Below are 13238 nucleotides of genomic sequence, written 5' to 3'. Positions count from 1 at the left end.
TCCAGCTTTGACAGTCTTCCTCTACCCTCACAGAATGAATTAAATGATAGATATACTGATAGGGCAAGGTTCCTTGACTTCATGCTTCATCAAGAGGATGACTGTGACATGCTTTTACTGAATACGAACTAGATTCTGCTCTACATAAAGGCAAAGCTACATCACCCGGGGAGGATGGAGTTACTTACGGCATACTGCATATGCTTCTGCTAGTTCCAGGGAATACCTTTCTTCAATTGTATAATATGAGCTATGTAACTGGGGAGCTTCCTAAGTCATGGACCAACAGTGTTATTATTCCCATTCCTAAACCTCACCAGCAGAGTGCTTTTCGCCCAATCTCCCTCACTAGTTGTCTCTATAAGTGTCTTGAGAGGATGGTTCTCAACCGTCTCCTTTACAAAATTATTAATATGTTGTCTCCCCAGATATATGGCTTTATGCGTGGAAAGAGTGTACATCACTGTATTACCACATTCCTCACCCTGCATACTGATAGGTCATATACCACTTTCCTAGATCTTAAGTCAGCCTTTGACATTGCTAACCCACACGTCATTCTGAGAGAACTTGCTAAAATGAATGTTGGAATGTTAATGTTAAAAATTGTTCAAACTGAAATAAATATATAACACTGTACGGTACAGTTGTGTTTAATTATGTTTTGCGATTCCTTTGGAAAAGGTATTTGTGCACCAAGTGCTACTAGGTCATTATGAGATATGCTGAATGTTGTCAATATACCATCTGAATACGCTTCACTTTGCGTTAATCATTGGACGTCCTAATGATTAAGGTCCCCAAAAGGACTTAATCAGACCTCAGTGGATAATTTTACTCTCCCTCTCTCTCTCTCTCTCTCTCTCTCTCTCAGAGCATCCCCTTATGTGTTGTATGTGGGTGCTGAAGTTCAGTCTCTTGTCTATGTATAGGTGAAGGAACTTTCCATAATTGTTATTGCTAATGTTTACTTGTAATACTGTATGGTCTGAAACCCACAAATATTTACAATGGGGGGGGGGGGATAACATTTCCTCTTCAAGCACGCGCACACAAATGAGCTATGTTCCTTAACTGGAAGCACTCGTACAACATAATTTACACTATTTCTCAGGATAATTATACTTCTTACCAGCATATATACACTATAGTACCTAGGAGGTTCTCTTCAATGGTATCTAAGATAATTAAAAGAACCCAAGCAAACCACTGTGGAAATGTGCAGGACAAACATATCAATTGTGACACTAGCTCTCCACATATGGCATTTGCTTAATTTAGAAACTGTACTTGTGGTCGATCTCGAACCCACGTTGTTGATGTGACGATGTGTTATGAATTTTGTGGCTAGCTCCTCAAGATTGTAACTTGCTTAGATAAATAAATTGTGTTTTTAGTCCCTGAACCCATTATGTGATAAATTAACTAAACTAAAAACTATAGTCTAGCGACGAAACCTGAACTGCATAATGTAAATAGGGATTAACCAGAAAAAGATATAGGTGAAGAATAACACCAGGTAACTGCGTTAATTACAATATCTAGATCAAACTAACATTGATTTTCAAAGGTTGTATGTTTTCCATCAATGGAGAGCATCAGCCAAGAAGCCTTCTTTAAAATATGAATATCTTTCCGCACCCAATAAGATCTAATCTCTAAATAAAACGCAAAAAACGACTTGATTGTAACCTATCCACCGCAGCCCATTGGATGGGCTCTGCCTTTTTGATAACATATACAATTATAAGCTTTATTTGTGAATCTCAATTAACTAAACAATATATCAAAGAGCCTGTAGGGTTCGGTGAGATGAGCGAAGAGACATGGGAGATTTTACATAAGTACAGTACATGGTAGTTTAAGTAGCGAACGCATGTCAACGAATAACGAGTATATATAACAAAACTCCTATGAAGTCCTATGAAGTCGATTTAACTTCCAAACATATATTTTTTTAATAAATGTTAAATGTTTTCTGGCTAGTTATGTTAGATTTTATTAAAAATACGTATTCTACTTGTTAACATTATAATTTAAATTTGTGATAATTTGTGCAGAGAAGTGCGACAACTGGATATGCCAACAAACACTTTCCAAACAACGATATATCTTGGATAAGTCGCTCCACAACATTGACGCTTGGACCGTCGACTTCCTTTGATGCTACTTATTTACTTATTTCATAATGAAATTATATTAGTTTGGAGTAAATATATGTTTTCTCATGTTCTGCATTCAGCACCCACATTATAGTAAATATACCATATTACTTCATTACTTAAATAATGCTAGGAGGGTTTGAGTAGCTTTGGGTCTTTAGTGGACAGAATCTCCAATAGATGGGGCGAGAGTCGCTCCCTCTCTCTCGCTCGAGCAAGAGTCGAAACTTAATTTAAAATTGATATATCTTTGTTCTCGAACATGATATATTTCATTTGGTGAAATCATAATTTATTTATTTATTTATGCATATACAAGAATGTACATAAGGAATGTGAGGATACAAATATGGTAATTACAGTCTTGTAAAGCCACTAGCATGTGCAGCGTTTCGGGCAGGTCCTTAATCTAAGAAAATTTTAAGGAGGTAAATACTTGCAAAATTTATAGACAAAAAAATGATAACAGATTACATGGAATGAAAAAAAAGAAGATGAGAGAAAATTATAGGTACAGTATATTAAAGCACATAGGTAGCTATGATTGATTGCAATGACAGCTTAAAATGGTAGTTGACAACAAATTGGTAGGCACAATACAGCAGAAACAATATAAGATTGATTGCAATGACAGCTTGGATGGTAGTTGACAAAAATTGGTAGTCACAATACAGCATATGGCTAGCACATAAAAGAAGACAGCAATGAACACAATGATAAGGTTGTTTGATATTACATAACAATTAGGAGATTGGGTAACACTAGGTACAGAGCAAATTTAATGCTCAGTGTAGGAAACTAAATAGATGAAGTTAGGTACTTTTTGGTTTTGCTTTTAAATAAGGCAAAAGTTTTACAGTTTTTCAATTCACTAGGGAGTGAGTTCCATAGACTAGGTCCCTTAATTTGCATAGAGTGTTTACACCGATTAAGTTTGACCCTGGGGATATCAAAGAGATATTTATTTCTGGTGTGGTGATAATGGGTCCTATTACATCTGTCCTGGGAGAGTTTCAGAGCATGGTTTGCATTTAAGAACAGGGTTTTGTAAATGTAGTTGACACAAGAGAATGTGTGGAGGGAGTTAATATTTAGCAAGTTTAGGGATTTAAACAAGGGAGCTGAGTGTTGTCTGAAAGCAGAGTTAGTTATTATTCTGATAGCAGATTTATGCTGTGTGATGATGGGCTTAAGGTGGTTTGCAGTGGTAGACCCCCATGCACAGATACCATAATTAAGATAGGGGTAGATTAGTGCATAATATAGTGAGAGGAGAGCAGAGTTAGGAACATAATATCTGATTTTGGAGAGTATACCAACTGTCTTAGAGACTTTCTTAGTTATGTGTTGAATGTGGGTGCTGAAGTTGAGTCTCTTGTCTAGGAATAGGCCTGTGGGAACCGACCTGTGAGATTTATATTTATTTAATTTATATGAATTTATATTTACGTTAATTTATATACTTCGATAGCAATTTGTATAATGATAAGTGGACTGTATTTCTGCAATAATCTCATAATCTCACAAATCGATCCTCTACACATTAGGGGGGGTTTATTAGTTTATATATATGCAGCCAATCAAACTACAAAATTAACTACATACATTGAAGAGGTTCCTTATCTTATAGTACAGCAGGTTAGTCCACCAGGTATAACTAGGGTGTAGACACCAAATTATCCTCTTTGAGGTAGCTTCCATATCACCCAGTAACTGGTGCACAAAATCTTGCATCCTCGTCTTGACCTGTCAAAAGTGCGCTAGCTGTGAAGCCAGAATCCTATATATGACAAGTATTTCAGAGAAAACTGTACATGGAACATGAAGACCTGGCTTAATTACCTTTAGTTTGAGGCTTCCACGTGCTCTAACCGGGTCACCCTATATAATGACATTAATGGCCATAAATGAAAGATACATGGGTTTCGGAAAGAAAACTTAACTTGAATTGTAGACATCGTGTTGGAGATGGTACCTTTGGTTTCCATAACACTACGTCCAAGTAAAATTAACAGGAGCCGAATTTGCTCCCGTGTGAGCCTCTGGTCTCATTATAAACAATGGCTGTTTAACACTCCATACTATTGACGTTACTGGCCGACATTGTCCAGATATGATAGGAGCTAAATTTGCTCCACACGTCTCGGAGGTGACACAACAATGGCTGCCCTCCTTCCTCCCTCTGACGCCTGGCTTACATTCTCCAAATGTCAGAAAGTGATAGAAGGGTCACATTTACTCTACTTTAATATTGATAATTAAGTTAATTTATATAAGATGTTTTTATGATGGTAAAGTCCAAAGACTAATGTATTTAAGAATAATTCCCAGCAGAATAGCTGGTGAATTATAATAGTGTGTGGTGATGATATCCCGTTTTCTATAGACGGTAATTCCACTACAAGTTACGTTTTCTATGGGTAACTTGTTGGTAATACAGCTATTATCTGTATGATTATTAAATGGTGTCGGATTTTCCGACATAATTCCCCAGGGGGCTGCTCACGGGTCGAAGTCCTATTTAGAACAGACAAACACCGATACTCCTCCTTCGTATTATTAGATTAATTTGATGTTAGTAGTTAGTAATCACACATTTGTGTGTCTGTTCGTACAGGACGGATATCCCGTACTAGAGTTGTAGGGGTTAGAAGTCTAATGCGATCTCATTTCCCTGTTAACTCTTGAAAGGCTAATATTCAAGCCTTATTACATATTATTTAACCCAGAAGACTGAATGTGATCAAGTACTACAGTCAAGTATGATTCAGGGACTGCAGTGAGATCAGTGACATTAGATATAACTTGAAGTTTGTTCAGGTAACTGGTCACTGATATATAAACACTGAGGCCCATGGAATACATCTTGATTAAATAATAAATGTATCAAATCAGTCATCAGATTTATTGGGGTTTAATTTAGTTAATTGATTCAGAAGATTGAATAGCTCATCATTAAAGTAAAGTATGGTTCTGAGACTGCAGTGGGTTCAGTGACATTGGTCGCAGTGACTTGTAGCTGTTTTAGGCTACTGTTCACTGATTTGCCACTGAGGCCTCATGAACTCATCTTCAGCTTCAAATGATGATACTAACATCACCTCTGTTGGTATAGTCAGCTGTAATCTCCTTAGTATAATGCTACTGGAGAAATATAATCAGCTGACAAGTTTAGATCTCTATTGGTATTGTTTATCTGCAGGCATAGGTCTCCTCAGGCTTGATACTGGGCCTGAGAGTAATTTACCTCCTGCAGAGTTTAACATGGTTATGCCCTGATATTTAGTAGGGCTACCGATGAATTGATGGTAGTAGTCTGTCCCCACAAGGACAGCCATTTGGCATTTGATTTGCTCAAATTTACCTGCAGCTGCTTGATAATAGCTTTCCAGGTCAGCATAATCAACTGTTGATTGTTGTGACAAATCTTCACATTTCTTGATCTGTCTTGTTAAGTGGCCTTTAAGACCTGCAAGGGTTCTTTTCATTCTCCCTGCATTATCCATACTGGCTCGTTGGTGAAGCCTTGTGGGGCTTGTACTTGGGTCGCTCATAATACTGAACAAGCACTGATGGTAGCCTAGGGTAAATTCTGCACTCACTAGGCAATAATCCTACCTCTACTAGAGGTTAGCACTTAAAATTAATACACATTATATATATACACAATCATACACACTAATAATTTGAGTGATAAACCAGTGTCACTGGAAGTACCTTTAGGTTAGCTCTTCTATATCACCCTAGGATGGTAGAGACACTAATTAATCACTCAAAGGTGTAATGATCATAAGTAAATTATTATATATACACAACTCAACTCGAGTTGATAAAATTTACACCCAAAATAGGGTCTGGACCATTCATTAATGGTGTTAGGTTGATCAATATAGTACAACTGACTATGGTAATAATGGGACTAGGATGAACGATAATAGTTCAACTAGTCAATGGTTTTATCCTACCCTGTTGTGGGTTGGCAATTAGTAAATATTATACTGTGATCACTAGTGCAATATATATTAAATAATTCTCTATTTTGGAGAAATAATATACACAATTATTGATAATAGCCTCTTAATTAGCCTCTATGAAACTTCTAATATTATCAAGAAGTATTAAATATTATTAGTGACCTCGCGAAATAAAGTCCACAAAATTCGTAGATAATCTCTCGCGAAATGTAACACCACGAAATCCGTGAACAATATCGCGAAGACACAGTCACTAATTTGGCTGGCTTCAATATTAGCGCTGTCATTTCACAGAATAACACTCCACCAAATCTGTGGGTGTGCATGAAACCGCTGACGAAGCTGATCTGGGCTGAGGGAGGCTCCTGAGCTCCCACGAGGCTTCGCCGCTGTCTTTGACTGGCTTTGTTTAAATCACACTGCACTAGTATATTTAATGAATCCACTGGTTAACTGGTTCATCCGGTACTAAGATGACCAAATATGGGTTCAAAGGACCGAATAATCCGGTTCGAAGGACCAAATAATGTGGGAACCGACCTGTGAGATTTATATTTATTTAATTTATATGAATTTATATTTACGTTAATTTATATACTTCGATAGCAATTTGTATAATGATAAGTGGACTGTATTTCTGCAATAATCTCATAATCTCACAAATCGATCCTCTACACATTAGGGGGGGTTTATTAGTTTATATATATGCAGCCAATCAAACTACAAAATTAACTACATACATTGAAGAGGTTCCTTATCTTATAGTACAGCAGGTTAGTCCACCAGGTATAACTAGGGTGTAGACACCAAATTATCCTCTTTGAGGTAGCTTCCATATCACCCAGTAACTGGTGCACAAAATCTTGCATCCTCGTCTTGACCTGTCAAAAGTGCGCTAGCTGTGAAGCTAGAATCCTATATATGACAAGTATTTCAGAGAAAACTGTACATGGAACATGAAGACCTGGCTTAATTACCTTTAGTTTGAGGCTTCCACGTGCTCTAACCGGGTCACCCTATATAATGACATTAATGGCCATAAATGAAAGATACATGGGTTTCGGAAAGAACACTTAACTTGAATTGTAGACATCGTGTTGGAGATGGTACCTTTGGTTTCCATAACACTACGTCCAAGTAAAATTAACAGGAGCCGAATTTGCTCCCGTGTGAGCCTCTGGTCTCATTATAAACAATGGCTGTTTAACACTCCATACTATTGACGTTACTGGCCGACATTGTCCAGATATGATAGGAGCTAAATTTGCTCCACACGTCTCGGAGGTGACACAACAATGGCTGCCCTCCTTCCTCCCTCTGACGCCTGGCTTACATTCTCCAAATGTCAGAAAGTGATAGAAGGGTCACATTTACTCTACTTTAATATTGATAATTAAGTTAATTTATATAAGATGTTTTTATGATGGTAAAGTCCAAAGACTAATGTATTTAAGAATAATTCCCAGCAGAATAGCTGGTGAATTATAATAGTGTGTGGTGATGATATCCCGTTTTCTATAGACGGTAATTCCACTACAAGTTACGTTTTCTATGGGTAACTTGTTGGTAATACAGCTATTATCTGTATGATTATTAAATGGTGTCGGATTTTCCGACAAGGCCAAGAAACTTGCCATCATTTTTATTACTGATGTTAATGTTGTCTATCTGTAGCTGAATTGCATTTGATGATTTGCTTCCAAATAAGATGTAGTAAGTCTTTTCGATGTTTAATGTTAGTTTGTTCGTTGACATCCATAAGTGGACTTTTTTTAATTCATTATTCACAACATTATTTAGTGTATGTGGGTTGAGGTTTGAGTAGATAAGGGTAGTATCGTCAGCAAACAATATAGGTTTGAGAATATTAGAGACATTTAGGCAGATCGTTTATATATATAAGAAATAGAAGAGGTCCTAAGATGCTGCCCTGTGGCACTCCAACGGTAATTGGTAGAGTGGAAGAAGTTGTATCATTGATGGTTACATATTGGTGTCTGTCACTAAGATAGGATCGGATGTAGTCAAGGGCAAGGCCTCGGATTCCATAATGCTGGAGTTTAAGTAAGAGGTAGTTGTGATTAACAGTATCAAAGGCTTTTCTTAGGTCAATGAAGAGTCCAATCGGAAACTCATTTTTGTCAAGGGCTTAGTAGATAATGTCAAGTAGACTAATGATTGCATCATTGGTGCTCTTTTGGGACCGGAAGCCAAACTGGCAGGGGCTGAGTATGTCGAATTTTACGAGGTAGGAATAGAGCTGTTTGTAAATAATTTTTTCAAATATTTTTGATAGAATGGGTAGATTTGATATTGGTCTATAATTGTTTATGTCCGCCGGATTGCCTCCTTTATGGACTGGCGTTACTCTTGCTTTTTTGAGGATATCAGGGAAGGTGTGATACTCTATAGATTTGTTGAACAGTAGTGCTATGGGTGGGGCAAGGGCATGGGAGGCTCTCTTGTACACAATGGACGGAATTTCACTGGTGTTCCCTGCCTTGGTTTTTAGAGAATGTATGATGGACACAACATCTGCCGGGCTGATTGGTGAAAGGAGAAGAGAGAAGTTCTCTCTATAATAATGATCTCTATAATAATGTTCATATCTCGGTCTTTCTGGAGGCATATAAGATTTTAGGCTTTATTAACGTATCTTTGTTAATTATACAATATATCTGCAAGTGCGTAGGCGTCTGCACTCCATGCCCGACAAGCTACTGAGCGCTACTATAAAAACATATGTATCTTCACTTGAGCTATAAATATGTCTATTGTAATGTATTTAAAATGAAGCTCTTATTTCTATCTTGCTTAAGACATATAAAACATTTGTGTTTATTAACGAATTTACGTGAAATAAACATTGATCTGAGAGAGTTGCTCTGTCGTTCAGTCTGTGCGGGGTGGGAGCTCCGTAATTTTTAAAATACATGTATCTTCATTAGAACTTTAAATATGTCCATGGTAAAGTGTTTAAAGTGAAGCTTATATGTCTGCCTTTCTTGAGACATATAAAATATATATGTTTATTAACGAATTCACGTGAAATAAACATTGTTCTGAGAGAGAGTTGCTCGGTCGATCAATCTGTCCGGGGTTAAAGCTCGGCTATTATAAAAGTACACGTATCTTCGCTTTAAATTTAAATATGCCCATGGTAAGGTATTTAGAATGAAGCTTATATTTCTATCTTTCTTGTGACATATAAAACTCTTACGTTTATTAAGGAATCTGCGTGAATGGGCATGGTTCTGAGATGAATGCTGCGGTTTTCGAGCTCGACGCGCGGCAATGGAGCCATACACATCCAGTGGGTGTTATTGGACCCTATACCCATTTTATTTGTGGTTGGAGCCCCATACCCATTCTATGGGTGGTTGGAGCCCCATAACCATCCTGTGGGTTGTAGTGGACGCCATACTCATCCTGTGGGTGGTATTGGACCCCATACCCTTCCTGTGGGTGGATGTGATCCCCATACTCATCCTGTGGGTGGATGTGACCCTCATACCCATCCTGTGGGTGGTATTGGACCCCTTTCCCACCTAACAGGCGGTAGGTGACAATATACCCATCCTAGCTATAGTTGGTATAGTAGACACAATACCGTCCTGTTTGCAGTAGTTTACCCCATAGACATTCCAACGTAACATCGTTTTCTGTTAGCGTTCCTACAAAACATCCTTTAAAGATCTGTAAAGCACAAACTATGTTATATAATATTGATTGGTGAAGGACTGTTATTCTATGTAATAATTTTTAGTGCTTATTATAATTTACTAAGAACAACTAATATTTCTCAAAACAAAACTACGAGCCTTCAATAGGATGTAGCTGATCTGTAATATTCTAAGAGCATGGACAATAGTAGGTAAATTTCACAACCCATGTGGGACCTAAAAACTACAATTTTCCTTATAATTGAACCAATCACGAATATTCTGCTATCTATGTTGACGGACGGGTACTGTGACACGTAAATTGGTACGTGAGGAAGAGTTTGGGCCTTGGTAAAAAAAGTAACTGGGAATATATCACATATTTACTAATTCATATTCAACATATTGACTTTAAGCATTAAGTCATATATGTGCTGTCTTGTGTGAGAACGGGTTGCTGAAGGTACACAAGTACTCAGCTAGATGTGGGTCTTCACCTCTAACTAATTCCCATGAGTCAAGAGGTTTTCTGACAAATTCTATATTCCATGTTATGTCTGTAAAGTTAAGTGGCTTCTGCAGGTGAGTGAGCGAGAGCAGGCGGCAGTGAACGCCTGGCTGGCGTCAGGGAAGCATTTGCACGTGATGCGGGATCACCCACAACATGGTGCGCCTATCTTGGGTGGGACTTGGGCAGCTCGCTGGGACCAAGACATCATCAACGCCAGTGAACTCATTACCATCAGGGACCTCATGTTCAGGGACGCTGTTGGCACCTCCCGTTATGGAGGAGATCAAGCCATTTTAGCAGTCAGTATATTATACATTCACTTATAATGTAGTGTGGATTTTAAGTGCAATACATTAAGCAAACGCAAACTATGTTTTTCTAATTAACACCAAAGTAATTTGTTCATTTACAATAATTCTTTTGTAATGTGTCTGAAAACAAAATATATTAAGTTTACTAAAAACTCTGGAGTCTTTATAGTCTTAAGTGCATACTTGAGGTGTAGAAATGTCCTGATGGAGTCTGCTGAAGGAACACAAATAAAATGATGTTTGTTGACGATGAAGAAATACCCTAATACTGAAAGAGCTAAACCTGCCACCCATACCCATGAGATGCCTTCTTCATCTCTCACAAAATGTAATTTTGACACAGCATTATTATGTTTCCAAAAACATGATATTAAATTTAGTTTAAAAGGAATTATAACCGGTAGTTGATCTCAAATTCCCTGGAGAGTCATTCATGGCTCGGTCATCTTCTTGAAAAAGTTCAACATATACCTTGCAATATATACCCTATATATTATATATATATAATATATAGGTATATCAAAGGGTATATATACATATACCCTTTGATGTACTTAAATATGTTGCCATTTATAATACCAATAATTGAATCACAGATGAGAAAATATTTTTCTGACTAATTGTGGATTTTATTGCACTTCAATAATATTTTTTTAATTAAAAGAATTAACTACTATTCAACAAAAAATAATGATGAGAGCAAACTGAGCTGTCTGGTGAAATAGTAGTAATATGCAGTGGCTCCAGGGAAGACTGTGTTGATATTATTCTTTGTGCCATGGTGTGGACGGTGTCTTCAGTTCCTTAGTTGATTTCATGAGGGACTAGACAAGGAAGGAGTCTCAACATTTAGTGGTGCTGCCTTAATTTATCTGTTGATTTAAATGTATCTCATTACCTAATGGTAAAAGTAATTGTATTATTAATTAGGTAAGGTAAGGCAAAAGAGAGAGAGAGGTGAGGAGAAGGAAATCTTAGAGGAAGACAAGAGCAAGGCAAAAGGTACGGAAGGTAAGGTGTAATAAAGTGTGTAATAATAATATAATAGTGTAAGAGTGTAATAATAGTATAACATGTATCAGACACGTTATACTATGTTTTTGGTAGAAATTTTTCACATCTACGGAGGCGGGAGTTGACGGCTCGGAGTCCATTATTTAGGACTGACACGAGACAAACGTATGCGATGTTTACTCCCCATCGTTTTGAACGTACAAACACAATGTTTTTTTGCATATTTGTGCGGCTGTCCTTTGGGGGATAGATATCCCGTACTTGGGTCTGTGGATCGACATGTGTTGATACTGGGCTCTGGATCCCAGGATCTGTCCGATCCACGGACTCCAGGTGTACTAGATTCTTTAGTATTTTCAATGACGAATTTTCTTTAGACTGACCTTTAACTATCCTCAAAATGCCCAGACTGTCTGGGTGGACAGATATGACTTTACCTAACGGCCAATCAGACCTTGATCCATCACTGACCATCAGGACAATATCACCAGGTTGTATGTTCACTTTGTCATATGGGGAATTTTGCCCATTATGGTGCTATTCCACATATGTATTATGTTGGGGAGATGCTTTTACCCTTGTACCAACTCACTATCACCCAGGTATGAGAGATCTCTGACATTCTCATCTGGTAAGGAAGGTACTGGAGTCAGTGGTTCACCGTACATTAAGTGGGCTGGACTTACTGGTGCATGTTGAGTAGAGTCATCTGACATGTATGACAACGGCCAATTATTTATTCTCGACTCGATTTCTCTGACTATTGTTTCGAGCTCCATGAGGCCTATCTTCTGGTGATGCAGAGTTTTTCTCCTACATCTCGACTGTACATATTATTCTTTCATAAAAACCTCCATGCCATGGAGTTCTAGGTGGGATGAATTTCCATTTGCACTGTCTTTGTTGTGCATTACAGACTACAGGATGTGAACAGATTTTCCATAAACATTTATGGAATGTAGCAACCAATGTAGAATGTAAGCAACCAAGTTAGCTGCATTATCTGAGATTATCAGTTTAGGGCATGATCGGAGTGCTGCAAATCTACTGAAAGCCTGTATTAATGAACAGTCACATCAGGTCTTACTTCTAAATTAACTGCCCTAGTAGTTGCATAGGTAAATAAACAGATATACGCTTTTATCGGATGTCCATCTTGTGTACCTGTAAGAGGCCCCTGTGTTATGAACTCAATTTGTTTCGAAGGGGCGTAAATGAACAACTCTTTTTTTATAGAGCAGAGGTGGACCAGGGTAAGGGCATCTTGCATCGTACATTCGGCTTATCACACAATTCTTCAGGATGCTTTTTAAAGACTGTCATCTCTAAGGATACCAGTACTGTTGTCTCAGTTGTTTTATGATATCTAACACTCCTCAATGATTGGTGAAGTACTGATGTATGTGCAGCACAGTCAACCTTGTGATCCAATTTTTTTTGGCAAGGATACTGTTTCTTGGTTTATATCTGCATGTTCAGTCAATGTCGGAAATCCCAACACCATTTACTAACTTTCAAAACAATATGCAAATAATATTGTTGCTGATTTTGTATTAGCATATTAACAGAATTATCATAGTTACTCACTCAAAGAAAATTAGAAT

The 13238-nt window shown here is 37.6% G+C and overlaps 1 protein-coding gene across 1 annotated transcript in view; it reads left to right on the top strand.

The window, feature by feature from the left end:
• The window catches only part of LOC138364371 (uncharacterized), a 44573-nt gene extending 33903 nt beyond the window's left edge, over window positions 1-10670 (top strand). The window contains exon 2 of the mRNA XM_069323987.1: window positions 10381-10670. Coding sequence (XP_069180088.1) covers window positions 10381-10635 — 255 coding nt within the window. The 3' untranslated portion in view covers window positions 10636-10670. The remainder of the gene's footprint in view (window positions 1-10380) is intronic.
• Window positions 10671-13238: the final 2568 nt, after the last annotated feature.

The sequence above is a fragment of the Procambarus clarkii genome, chromosome 2 (genome assembly GCF_040958095.1).
Source record: "Procambarus clarkii isolate CNS0578487 chromosome 2, FALCON_Pclarkii_2.0, whole genome shotgun sequence".
Lineage (NCBI taxonomy): Eukaryota > Metazoa > Arthropoda > Malacostraca > Decapoda > Cambaridae > Procambarus > Procambarus clarkii.
The sequence above is the reverse complement of the archived record's forward strand: the minus strand, read 5'-3'. Positions and strand labels throughout refer to the sequence as shown.